The sequence below is a fragment of the Osmerus eperlanus genome, chromosome 14, assembly GCF_963692335.1.
Source record: "Osmerus eperlanus chromosome 14, fOsmEpe2.1, whole genome shotgun sequence".
In the NCBI taxonomy this organism is placed as follows: domain Eukaryota; kingdom Metazoa; phylum Chordata; class Actinopteri; order Osmeriformes; family Osmeridae; genus Osmerus; species Osmerus eperlanus.
This window is the reverse complement of record NC_085031.1, coordinates 8,665,468-8,679,401: the sequence shown is the minus strand read 5'-3', so window position 1 is coordinate 8,679,401 and position 13,934 is coordinate 8,665,468. Positions and strand designations below refer to the sequence as shown.

Sequence of the window (13,934 nt, the reverse complement as noted above, 5' to 3'; positions counted from 1 at the left end):
CAGCTTCCCACCTATAATCAGACTCGTCCCCGTCAGAGATGAGCCCAATGAGGGTGGTGTCGTCCGCAAACTTCAGAAGTTTGACAGACGGATGACTGGAGGTGAAACTGTTGGTGTACAGGGAGAAGAGCAGAGGGGAAAGGACACAGCCCTGAGGAGATCCGGTGCTGATGGACCGGGAGTCAGAGACTTGTGTTCCCAGCTTAACGCACTGCTTCCTGTCAGACAGGAAGTCTGTGATCCACCTGCAGGTGGAGTCGGGCACGTTCAGCTGGGAGAGCTTGTCCTGAAGCAGGGTGGGGATGATGGTGTTGAAGGCAGAGCTGAAATCCACAAACAGGATCCTGGCGTAGGATGCTGGGGAGTCCAGGTGCTGTAGGGTGAAGTGGAGGGCCATGTTAACGGCATCATCCACAGATCTGTTGGCTCTGTAGACAAACTGCAGTGGGTCCAGGAAAGGGTCGGTGATGGATTTGAGGTGTGCCAGCACAAGGCGCTCAAAATACTTCATAACCACAGAGGTCAGGGCGATGGGTCTGTAGTCATTGAGTCCTGTTGGCCTTGGCTTTTTGGGCACAGGGATGATGGTGGAGGACTTGAGACAGGCTGGCACATGGCATGTCTCTAGGGAGGGAAATAGACAATAGAGTTAGACATAGACGGATGTGGGTGAACGGGAGAGATGGAGAGAAAGAGGAAACGACCAGAGTGGAAGAGAAGCAGATGGAACAAGTGAAGAGATTAAGGAGGGTTGAAAGAGAAGTGTAGCTATGATTATTTTTACTGCAGAGGTAGTCCTACTTCTACACACACACCCACTCTCCAGAATCATGAGCTTTTCTGTCTGTTAATGGATGTATATCTCTGTGTGTGTGTATGTGTGTGTGTGTGTGTGTGTGTGCGTGCGTGTGTGTGTGTGTGTGTGTGTGTGTGTGTGTGTGTGTACTGATCACTAACTGTCATGTCACAGATGCAGGATTCTGTCGAGGTTGCATCATATCACCTGAGCTGAGTCCGAACCTGTCTGCAGAGGTGCTTAACATGCTCAACATTCCCCACATACCACAGTACTCCTCAACTCTTACACAACACAACTACACCTACACAAACATTGACCCCACAGGGACAGCTTCTATAGTAGGACAAACGAGACCAGCCCTAAGAGTTGAAGGAAGTCTGCTGTGTATTGGAAATCAGTTTGTGTGTCGGTTCGCTTGCTTGTTCTGTGGTTTTGCGGTATGTTGTGGTGATACAGGAAGTGCTTTTGTAGTTCTTGTTGAGTTACAGGAAGTGAGTTTGCAGTAGTTGCTGGGATACAGAATTGGTTCTGCAGTAGTTGTTGACAGTAAGTGATACAGGGAGTGGTCTTAAGGTTATGTGGCTGGGATTTTTCTTTTTTAATATTTGAAGTCTTGTTTTATGCATAAGTCGCTTCTTGTCTGTTTGTTATGCAGACTGGTGTGGCTACAGATAAATATATGCATGTACACACACACAGGGACTGGCAAAAAATAATTACATGCTGACACACCCATGCACACGCACACACACTCACACACAGCAGCATAAACACAAATAATCAAAAGGACACACTCACATAAATCCGTTCACACATTACACACACACACACACACAAGTACACCCTGTGAGAGTGTGTTGAATATGCAGACTCATGTAACAAGGAAAGATGGAGACTGTTAATTAGCCAGCCCTCGTTAATTCTCTTTGAAGCGACAGTGTGGAGGTTTACACACTAATTACCTTGATGCTTGGGCTGTCCTGCACACAAACACACCATCATACACACATATGCTTCATTAAAACCCACTCATAATGCACAGACCCAAATGTGTAGTCATATTGAACTTTACAGTTACACACACTGTTTAATAATGACACATAACTATAAGGACTAAATGGTGTTCCCGCGTGATACACATATTCTGATCACGATGAAGAAATAATGTAATCTCTCAAAATCTGTAATCCTGCACACACACACACACACACACAGTCTAGATGACTGTCTCTCGAGGCAGTGGTGAGTTGTAATGGTCCGTGGCAGATTAAAGTGAAGCTTTTTTATGTCGGCCGTCAAACTCAATTAATCTTCCATCAGGCATACATTCATACAGTGGGATAGGAACTGGACCTTGGCCAAGTGTGTGTGTGTTACAGTCTGACACATACATAGTTATCGAGGCATTGTCTGGTTAAATGCCCCACTGCAACCAATCACCCTGACAAGGAAACAGACACACAGTGAGAGGGTCCTTGGCGAGTTAGTAAATGAGAATGAGCTAAAGAGACAAAGCAGATTGATTGAGAGACAGACAAATAGAGTAAATGGGAGGGAGGGGAGAGAGAGAGAGAGAGAGAGAGAGAGAGAGAGAGATTGAGAGAGAGAGAGAGAGAGAGAGAGAGAGAGAGAGAGAGAGAGAGAGAGAGAAAGAGAGAGAGAAAACAGAGAGAGGGAAGGAAGGAAAGTGCAGAGGAGTTATGGGTCAATAAAGCTGCTGGTGGGGACGAGGACAGGGACTCATAACGAGGTCAAGGGCATCGATCACTACATCATCACACCGGCTGGCTGGGGGGGGGGGGGGGGTGGAACTATTGGGAAAAACAAATGACAAGAGGGTTAGAAAGGCAGAGATGGAGAGCGGAGGGGAGAGAGAGGAGAGGAGAGAGAGAGACAGGGAGAGATGGGGGGCGTAGAGAGAGCGAAACAGAGGGTGAAAGAGGGGGAGAGAGACAGAGCGGGAGAGTGAGAGAGAGGGATAGAGGAAGAGAGAGAGAATGGGGGGGATTGAATACATTGAATGAGATGGAAGCACAGGTGAAGTGTGATGGAGAGTTGATGTCAGGGGTCCGGGCCCAGGCAGGAGGTGGGCTTAACCACAGGCCTCGTGTGAGCGCCCAGTCTGGGAGCCAATGATGCCCTTTCAACGCTGCTCTCTCTCCCTGACTCTGTTTCTCTCCCTCCATCTCTCCCTCACTCTGTCTACCTCTCACTCCCTCACGCTATTTCTTTCCACGTCTCCTCCTTCCCCTCTCTCGTTCTCCCTCCCTCCCTCTCTCTTCCCTCTTTCATCTGAGAGCCGCATTCATGTCCCCCTCCGCCTAATTAATTCCACTGCTCCTCTCCTTCCATCTCTTCCTACTCCTCCATCATGTTCATTAAGTACTGCTCCCTCTCTCCTTCTCTCCCTCTCTCCCTCTCTCCCTCTCTCCCTCTCTCCATCTCTCTGTCCTCGGAAAACAGAGTGATCCACTCCTGCCCCTCCCCCCCACACACAGATAATCTGGGGGGGGGGGGTTCCCGTTCTAATCTATGTCTTCCGTTTCTTCCCTTGTGTCATTCTGGCGTGCCTGTGCCTGTTTGAAAGGCGGTCTCATTTGGAGGGTTGGTGTTGTGTGAGGAGATAAGTGAGGGAGTGTGGAGATACGAGGCTGTTTTGTGAAAAATCTGCTTCCTGGCACACATCGATCCCTCTGAGCTCTGATGCAGTCATTCAGCTGTTGTGATACACTAATACACACACTATGTCTCACTCTGTCTGTCTTTAATTCTCTTTATTCCTCTGTTTGTCTCTCTCTGTCTCTGCCTCTCTTTTTGTCTGTCTCTCTCCTTCTCTCTCTCTTTCTCTCTGTCTCTCTCTCTCTATCTATTGCTCAGTGGAAGAATCGTTTTATGCTGTGAAGTGACAAATGTCTATCTAGACCCGGATGAGTCAATGCTCTTCATATATAGACTATTATCTGACCAATTATGGATTAAAACCATAATCAAATGCTTAACTTGAGTTTGTGTGTTATCAACTTCAGAAATGGGTTTCATTTTGACACAAGTCTAAGACGGACAAGTCAGGACCAGATAACTTGTGAGGATTGGCATTGTCCCTGTGCCCATTATGCTGTTGACAACTCACTCTGAAACAAGGTTTTCAACCAAGTAGCCAGTCAAGCAGACATGTTGATAGTGTCAATGACAGAATGGTTTGTGATGCATATTATACTGCAGTAGCTCTCCCTGCTGGTCACTATTGGCATTGATACAAATAAGAACTATACATGCTGTAGTTCATAGTTTAAATTGTTGAAGAAAATATATATTTGGTTTTGCTGATGCGGTCTGTCGTCAATGAGATATTGATTCTTGAGATCCGTGCTAAAGCAGCTCATATGTTAATCACCACTGATCAGATAATCCCATATTGTATCTTTATTATTACGTCCTCTCCATAATCTCAGATGAATAATCTCAGATGAATAATCCCAGAAATTCCATATTGATAATCTCACATCTACGACCGCTCCCCTCCCCTCATCTCCACAGGCGACCCTAAGGCGGGTGACTTTCTCAGTGGCCAGTCAGCCCCAGGATGGTGGTTGCTATGATAGCGGGTTGGAGGACTCCGAGACCCCGAGTAGTAAAGGATCTTCGGGGCCGCGGCTGGGGGCGCTTCCGCTACCGGAGGAGGGGTACGAACGCACCACACCAGAGGGTAGTGTGGGAGAGGAGGAGCATGTAGAGAATGGTGAGGATGGCGCCTGTACATACACACACACACACAGTCACACACATTCACAAATACCCACACACATACATACGCAGACACACACACAAAGATTTAAAAGATTTGACGAATGATTGACTTAATCCTCTTTATTTCTGGAAGGAACATAAGGCCTCTATACGCCTGTGTTTGGGATTATCAGTCTGTCTGGAGCAGGGTGTTGTTTCCTGGTAGATCCATCATCACAAACACAAGAGGACACGGGAAACTCTAACACACACACACACACACACAGACATGCAAGAATGTGCAGTATTCAGAGAATGTACACAGACAGCACACAAGCATTCACAAAGACACATATTTTACCCCCTCCCGACCACTACCACTTCCACTGCCACCAGCACACGCACACACACACTATACATTCACAACATTTAATTAGAAATCAGAGTGAAAATAAAGTTTAACCAAATCCACAATCCTTGAGCTCTTCTTCCAGAGTGTAGGTGTGATGAGGGTATTCTAACCCCCCACCCTGAGTCCTTGACAGAGACTCTGGTTTCTTTGTCTACCTGGATTATTTTCTTATTCAGTTTTTCAAATGAAACATATTTCAGTGGACATAATTTCACATCTCTCTCTCTCTCTCTCTCTCTCTCTCTCTCTCTCTCTCTCTCTCTCTCTCTGTATGTTTCTACTTTCAAGGACAGAGGCAGAAACTGATTATTTTTTCCTCACTGCTCCATGCTTTGTTTGTGGCAGAGCCAGTGTTGGCCTGTCTCTGTCAAGGTCTTGTTGTCCTTGGTGGCTGTGCTGTCTATCACACTGTTCCGCTCCACAGAGCCAAGCCTGTCATCACCAAACAAGCTACAGCTCCTCTGGTGCTGTCTGCAGTTCACAGTTTTTATAAAGCAACCCATTTTTTATATTTTTGGGGGGTAAATCTTTTCTTTTAGTTCCTCTCACACATCTCACACATGCAGTCCAAGCACACACACACACACATGCAGGCACACATGCAGTCCAAGCACACACACACACACACACATGCAGGCACACATGCAGTCCAAGCACACACACACACACATGCAGGCACACATGCAGTCCAAGCACACACACACACACATGCAGGCACACATGCAGTCCAAGCACACACACACACACACATGCAGGCACACATGCAGTCCAAGCACACACACACACACACATGCAGGCACACATGCAGTCCAAGCACACACACACACACACACACATGCAGGCACACATGCAGTCCAAGCACACACACACACACACATGCAGGCACACATGCAGTCCAAGCACACACACACACACACATGCAGGCACACATGCAGTCCAAGCACACACACACACACACACACATGCAGGCACACATGCAGTCCAAGCACACACACACACACACATGCAGGCACACATGCAGTCCAAGCACACACACACACACATGCAGGCACACATGCTGTCCAAGCACACACACACACACACACATGCAGGCACACATGCAGTCCAAGCACACACACACACATGCAGGCACACATGCAGTCCAAGCACACACACACACACACATGCAGGCACACATGCAGTCCAAGCACACACACACACACACATGCAGGCACACATGCAGTCCAAGCACACACACACACACATGCAGGCACACATGCAGTCCAAGCACACACACACACACACACATGCAGGCACACATGCAGTCCAAGCACACACACACACATGCAGGCACACATGCAGTCCAAGCACACACACACACACACACATGCAGGCGCACATGCAGTCCAAGCACACACAAACACACACACATGCAGACACACATGCAGTCCAAGCACACACACACACACATCACACACACACACAAACACATGCAGGCACACATGCAGTCCAAGCACACACACATGGAGGCACACATGCAGTACAAGTACACACACACACACACACACACACACACACACATGGAGGTACACCTACAAGCACTCACCCATAAACATCCTTCATTTATCATCCTTGTAGTCTCCTACACCCTTGTGACACGGGTGTTTTGGATGCAAATGCTTTTTTTGCATAAAGCATCAGAGCTGTAACTTCTTCTATGGTGTCATCATTGGCCCCTGACCAAAACCTGTGGGGACGGGCTTAACCCTAATCAATTGTCTCGAACTCCTCTAGAACGCGTGTTTAAAGTCCGTCTGTGTTCATAGGTTCTGATGGTTTGACCTATCTGTCAGACGGATAACATCATTAGGTGTCAAATTGACTTCTCACCTTTAAATCTGTCGCCCCTGGCAACAGTGCTCTGGAACAGTCTGGGTTTTAGAGAGCAGGAGTTCAGTGTGGTCTCATGTGGTCTCTCTCCCCCAGATGCCAGGCAGCTGCCCGATGTGACCCTGACAGGCCAGTGCACCAGGGAGTGTGATGAATTTGGACACTCGGACACCTGCTGGATGCCCATCGGCCCATCGCCACGGACACGCCCTCGCCACGGCAGCGACCCCCCGCACCTCTCCACTTTCGCTTCGGGCGACCGAAACAACAATCACCATGGCGACGAGGAAGACAGCGACAGTGACAGCGCGGGCAGTTCGGAGCCGGGCGTGGTGGGAGGAGCCAGGTTAGCGCTGGCCAATGGGGATCCTCTGGGCAGCCTGGGCGGCGGAGACAGGAACCGCAACGTGGGTGATCACAACCGTAACCTCCTCAACCGCAAAATGACCTCGGCGTCCTACGACACGTTCAGCTCCGCCGGGTTTGGGAGGAGCCAGGCTCCGGAGGAGGGTGGCGAGGGGGTGAACCCTCCAGAGGTCATACCGCTGACACGCACGGGAGGAGAGTATAAGACCACGTCCTGCCTCACGCTGTCTCGCAGAGAAGTTTACCTGTGAGGGACGGCAAAGTGCCCCCCCCCCCCCGCGCTCACCCCCCCCCCCCCCGTTTCACCACCACTTCCTCCTCCCCTTCCATCACACCCATTTCTAGAAAGGAATGGATCAATCCATGTTTTGTTCAGACTCCAGCAGCAGAGATGACAAAAGAAAAGCAAGGAAAATCCACATTAAAAAAGAGAAGATGTCGACTGTGGGAGAAAGACTGTTGTTGATTCCTTGCCAAAAAAGAAGAAGAAGAAAATTGTTTCGGGGTCATGCTGCCTGATATTTATATACAGCTAAAGCGACTGATGTATCAAGACTTCAGCAGAGTCGGTCCCTGCTCTGATGAGGGGCTATTTCTTATCTCAAGACCTTTTCTATTATTTACAGAAGTGACTGGTCTGGAATCAGTTGTGTCTTCTCTGAACTTTCACCTCCAGCAAAGGAGGACCAACACAAATCTGACCTTAGATCAGTCTGAACACACATTACCCCAACACGCTTTTATACTTGTAACCCTCGTCAGGGATTTAGGATACAACAAGATTCTAACCTATCAAGAAGGATCTTGGTCTTCGACTACCAAAAAACCTGCTTCCTCTGCAACACCCAGACCGATAGAGTAATTAATACTGGTTCAAAAATCAGGTATTTTTCACATCGGAAAACAATTGGGATTTGTTTTTTTATTGATTTTGACAGGTGTCAGCAGTCGGAGTTCGGAATACAAGGTTTATAGTATTAGTGCCACAGTGTACCAGTGCTGAAACACAATGCTCTATGCCTTCTCACCCCGAGACCATAGCCGCGGGAACATATTTTACCAGGGGGGTGCTGGGGAGGGCTTAATGTTGCGGGGCGGTGCCGCGGTGGTGGATTTTCAAGTCATATCATTTTAAATTCTCGTGCTGTCAGCAGGGGCTGCTGCAGCACCCTCAGCACCCTTCGTCCCCATGGCCAAGCCCAAGACTGTATATATTTATGTATCTATCTAACTATCTATCTAACTATCTATCCAGTTCTCTACCTATTCCAGGGGCAGGCAGTCTTATGGCTCTGTAGCTGTCGCTGTCCATCATCATTTTGCAGAGTTCATTCACCTGTTTCAGTGGATGTTCATGCACTTTAGAAACCATAGACCCTCTAAAGCCCACACAAACACACACACACGTCAACACACACACACACACACAGGCCCACGCACACAAACCTAAACACACATGAACTTATTTTACAAAGAGCAAACAAACAAATGCAGGTCTACCCACTCTGAAATACAAAAGTAGCCTGCGTTCTCATTCATTGCTTAAACAAGACTCATGCAGTTATTGTAGATGTAGCATTTCGCCTGCTTCCATCCTATCTTCCCTGGCCGGTATTAGAGGACACATTTTTCCTGTTCTCATAGTTATGTCTGTGAACAATGGGGTGGGGAGAGGGGGGGGGGGGGTCTACACTCTAGAGGGAACTTGAGGTAACATCTATGTAATGATGCACATTGTCACGGAGTATAAAATATTCCTCCTACTAATGTAATGTAAGTATAAGTCTCTTAGAAAAACCAAATTTCTGTAAGAAAGGACTCTTTCTCTGCATGAGCAAAAACCTAAATGCTGTTTTTTATTTGTGTGTGTGTGTGTGGGAGGGGGGGGGGGTGAAGGCATGGTTAGGGCCGAGAGGCGGGGATCAGGGTCACGATAGTGTGACATGGACTAGCACTCTTTTAACTGCTTGAATGGTAGAAAGAAGATGAGAGAAAAAGACAACAGGTTTGGGTTCATGGAGTCAGAAGGCCTTCAAGAACACCCTGTCGGTGGGGCAGGCTGGAAAAGGAGTTGAAGATGAGTTCCTGTCTATCTGGAGATTACAACTACAGCTTTTACCGTGACACTCTCCAACACTCAGGTCAAAGGTGTCCTGACATCAGCCCCGTCCTGCTGAGGTTCTGGTATGTTCCCCCACACAATCACACACATGCAGACTGTTGCCCCTCCTCTCTCCTAACTTGTGAAAGGTTAGGCAGCCCTGTGATCCTTAACCTTTGACCCCTGACCTTTGATCCCTGAAAAAGACAGTCGTTCCTGGTTCCTGGGCGTATGAACGCGTGGAGGCGTCATACGAGGTCTGTGTTCAGCCGTTCTGCGGAGAGAGACTTGGTTTTGGTTCTCTGCAGGGCTGATTCTCCACACTGCTGTTTTAATGCAGGTCTGACCTGACCACTCTCACACCCTGAAACAAACATACAGGAAACTGTGTACATGGATACCAGTGTGGATGAGGGAGAGTTTTTTTTGGAATACTGCACGTTTAATGAGAATACGCTTCACTTTAGCGCATAACAGGAGAATAAGGGATGGATTGAACGTATGACGTCAGACAGACCAACATCCTCCAGACTTTTTGTAATGAAAAAACCAAGGGGCTTTAAGTCTCAACTGTTTCACTTCCTGTTTATTACTTTCAACTTCTTGTTCTGGTCAAGCATAATAGCCGTGTAAAGTTAACCCATCACTGTAGAGCAGAGATCCCAGAATGATAACTAAAGCATGCTTAAGGTCTTCAAATCTGCACTTGAAAAAAAGAAAGAAAAAAAAGATTTTTTATTGTTTCACTCAATTCTCCTTAGTTTCTATAGGGCATCAGTATTTTTTCTGCTCTCCTATCCTGTAATTGATTAACTAATTGCATTTGCTATGATGAGAAGTGTCAAGTGGGGGAGTTGTTGCCGAATGAGTTTGGTATGAAGATGACGCGTGTATAAATTTGACTTTGACATTAAAAAAACTCCTGTGAAATTATTGGTGTGGCGAGTCATTACTGAGTCTTTTATTTGGAAAGCTCTAAGAGGGAAGATAATTTGACTTATTCTAAAAGGCAATTTACGAGACACGTTCAATCTTTCAACCGTGTAGGGGTTGAAAATGATCCTCCCATTCAAAGAGTATCCGTTTGAGCCCAAACCAGTGGTTTGGACCAATTTGTGTCCAGAATTACTGGCAGCTATGGCCGTTGTTGAATTTAGCCTGTGGTAGGCGGAGATAGACAGATGGTTCATCCAATCACCTGTGTAAAAAAAGAATAGCAGTGCCTTTTTTACATCTTCATGAAAGCTGTCTTATGGTCATTTTTAATCTGGCAGTTATGTAAAATCACACAACAAAACTACAAAGATACACACAGAATGATACATTGAGATTATGTGTGTTGCTGATTTTATGACACAGGGACTATACAGGTGCTGCAGATGACAATACAGTTCTCTCTTTGTGGAAACCATGAGTGCACGTCGTTATAAAAACGAGTGGTGTCCACTGATTAGATGCAGTCTTTACACTTTGAAGAGGGAAAACCCATATATTCACAAGGTTTAGTGATGAATAATTACGGTTGTTTCTTCATGCAATATAGTTTGGGGGTTCAAACTTAAATTAAGATGCTTTACTTTTGGCGAGTCATTTTTACCCTTAGGGCGAGAGGTACACAGGCTGTATCTTACCTACACAGGTACATCCAACCTGTCGATGTAGCATTACTGCCATCTTGTGGCAAAGGTTAAGAATTACACATTTATTATACTCGGGGAAGAGGCAACATGAGGTATCCCTATTACTCGATTTCGTATTTATTACCAATGACCAACAGGGGCGACAGTAACCACATTATCATGCTTCTGTTTACTAACCTTTGCATTTATTTAAACTGGAACGTTTCTAAAAATAGAAAGGATAAATATAGAGAGTCAGAGTTCTCTTCAAGTTATCTTTTTCGGTGTTTCTTCAACCATATACTTCAATGACATCAACAAGCAAGTGTTACCAAACATACATAGCAACCGGACAATTATTCTATACTATATATGATGTGACCCTGTGAACTCAATGTACAGTACAGACATAACAGGGACAGTTCACCCCGAAATCCCAAACCCCCGTATTTTTCCTATTACCTGTAGTGCTATTTATCCTTGTTTGGGTGTGAGTTGCCAAGTTTGTCAGCAGTGGATGTGGTACTTTGTTTGACCACTGGGCGACAGGAATAGACCACACACTGGGGGCGTACCTCAAGAACGCGACTGCTTGCATAATATTTGTCCTGACCTGTGGATGTTGAAAATACAAAATGTGTATACTATGGCACCAAAGCTAATACTTTAACTTCTAACAACCTGGCAAAGAACACTCACTCGTGCATGTAATGTACCGTTTATGCCACCAGGTGACAGCAATAGACTTCCTTTTGATGTCCGGACTTTTTATTTTATTTTAAATTATGCTCCCATTCCATAAGCTAAATTGGTTCCAGCACTTAAAAAATACAAAAGCTTCCCGAGAAATATAAATATTGCAACCTTATTGACGTTGCTTTCACCCTACTCTCGCTCTCTCTCATTCAACCCCCAACTCTGTCTGTCTCTTTCAACCCCTGCTCTTCTCTCTCACACGCAAAGCCTCTCTCTTTCACTCTCATCCCTTCTGCCTCATCTCTCTCTCCCCTACTGTCTCCCTCTCTCTGTCATTGCCACTGAGTGAGATGACGTGTTTATTTTTAGCAGTGCCACAGTTTGATGAGGTAGCAGGTGGACAGAGACAAATATTTCAGCAGTTTCCACTAGCACTGTGTGCATGAGAACTGACAGCCATGATGCGCCAACAGGCACTGGAATCCCTGCTGTCTCTACAGAAAATATTCATTCAGACTCATCATTGATTCCTTCCCTGTCATTGTATCTAACCAGCAGCTGTGTGGACTGTTGGTGGTTTGATCCCATTTGCCCCATCTACTGGATTTTATGAAATTACTTAAAATAACAATAAATACAATGGTTCTTTCAATCTTATTTACGTTTTAAATGTGGTCAATATGTCTGATGGACAGAAAGCCTTCACTCATATCTAAGTGGGTTAGGGCATGTGCCCGCAACATGCACAGTTTTGATCACCGTGTGGGTTGAAAACCAATGAAAACCAATGTATCGCAAAATGACTCACCGTTTTTTGCTTCTTTAGCTTATGGTCTAAAAGGTAAAAATATGATATTTGTGGGAATGACCGAATGGCTTTTATGTGGTTCCTATTTGTAAAGAAGTACCTTGTTTAAAGCAGTCAGCTGTGTGCCTGCAGCTGGGACTCGTGATCAGGGCCAGGCGTCAGCAGCCTGACAGGAGAAGGCTTAAGCCCCTCTATGCAGCTCGTTGGGTTAGAGGACAACATGTACAATTTGTTTTAATCACTGTAGAGTGTTTGGATCTTGGGTCATGCAGCGTTGTATGTCATCATCAGAATAGTTAACTCGGTGGACGGAGCAAGTATTACAAATGTTTTCTTTTAGCGCAGTGGGTAAGAGGTCTTGTGGGTATGTCCACGTTTACCAGATGTGTGATCCTCATGTTTTGTGCTTAGGGCAGGAAGAAAGCTGTCAGGACTGTATTTGACGTAAAACACAATAATTATATTATATATATATATTATAAATAACTATTTATTCTGTTTGCTTTTCTGTGTACCGGCTGTTGTTTTCTCTGTGTTTACCTCCATGACTTAGAGAGACTTTGCAGCCGACCATTTCCGTGTCTTAGATCTATTCACTATTCTCGAGTGCTATGTGATGGATTATTTCATACGTGCCATAAGTCCGAGAGGAAGTAGATGTTTAACCATATACTACCTCATTGTATTCTGTTGGAAGGGTTTCACATATTTGAGTGAAGGACATCACTTGTGTAGAGTGGTTCCTAAGATAAGGAACAGTTGACCAACACATGTCATCTTTTGACCTTAGTGGAGACTGTGGAGACATGTTTCATCCAAGGTGAAACTGGTCACCTGAAGTCAGTGATTAGTTCTCTGTGGTCATTGCTTGAAGGTATGTCCAGCGAGGAGTTGCTTGACTAATTCCAGGGCACTAGAAGCTGAACACGGGTTCGTTTATCAGAACCTGCAAGATGATGTTTGGGCGTGTGCTGCTTCTGATCCATCTGATTCATGGCCAGATGGTTATACCAGATGGGAATCAGGTGGCTGAGCGGTTAGGGAATCGGGCTAGTAATCAGAAGGTTGCCGGTTCGATTCCTGGCCAAGCCCAAATGACGTTGTGTCCTTGGGCAAGGCACTTCACCCTACTACTTGCCTCCGGGGAATGTCTCTGTAATTACTGTAAGTCGCTCTGGATAAAAGCGTCTGCTAAATGACTAAATGTAAATGTGATGTTTGTGTGTTAAAGATGGTTTTTTCTGTGGCTGTTGTTAGTTAGTAAATACTTAAAGATATAGACCCAGTTTTGTATGCATTGATCCTTCAGGATTTCTACCACAGCTATTGCTTGTCTCTCCCCTCAGCCTGACTTACTAAATGCGTTTACACTCTAGAACCTTGACTAAAGTCAGATTGTTAGTAGAGACAGATCTTTTGTTCCACAAAGTCAATGCATTGTCTTCTGGTATTTTTGGCACACACTTGGCAAAACACTAAACACAGTGTATACATATAAAGATGTCTCATCTTTATATGAGACATCACAGTCAAAACTA

At 45.8% G+C, this 13,934-nt stretch overlaps 1 protein-coding gene across 1 annotated transcript in view; it reads left to right on the top strand.

Moving 5' to 3' along the window:
* The window catches only part of pcdh7a (protocadherin 7a), a 28,790-nt gene extending 18,593 nt beyond the window's left edge, over positions 1-10,197 (top strand). Inside the window, 2 exon segments of the mRNA XM_062477279.1 lie at positions 4,337-4,538; positions 6,903-10,197. Of these exon segments, the coding sequence (XP_062333263.1) occupies positions 4,337-4,538; positions 6,903-7,423 (723 nt within the window). The 3' untranslated portion in view covers positions 7,424-10,197.
* Positions 10,198-13,934: the final 3,737 nt, after the last annotated feature.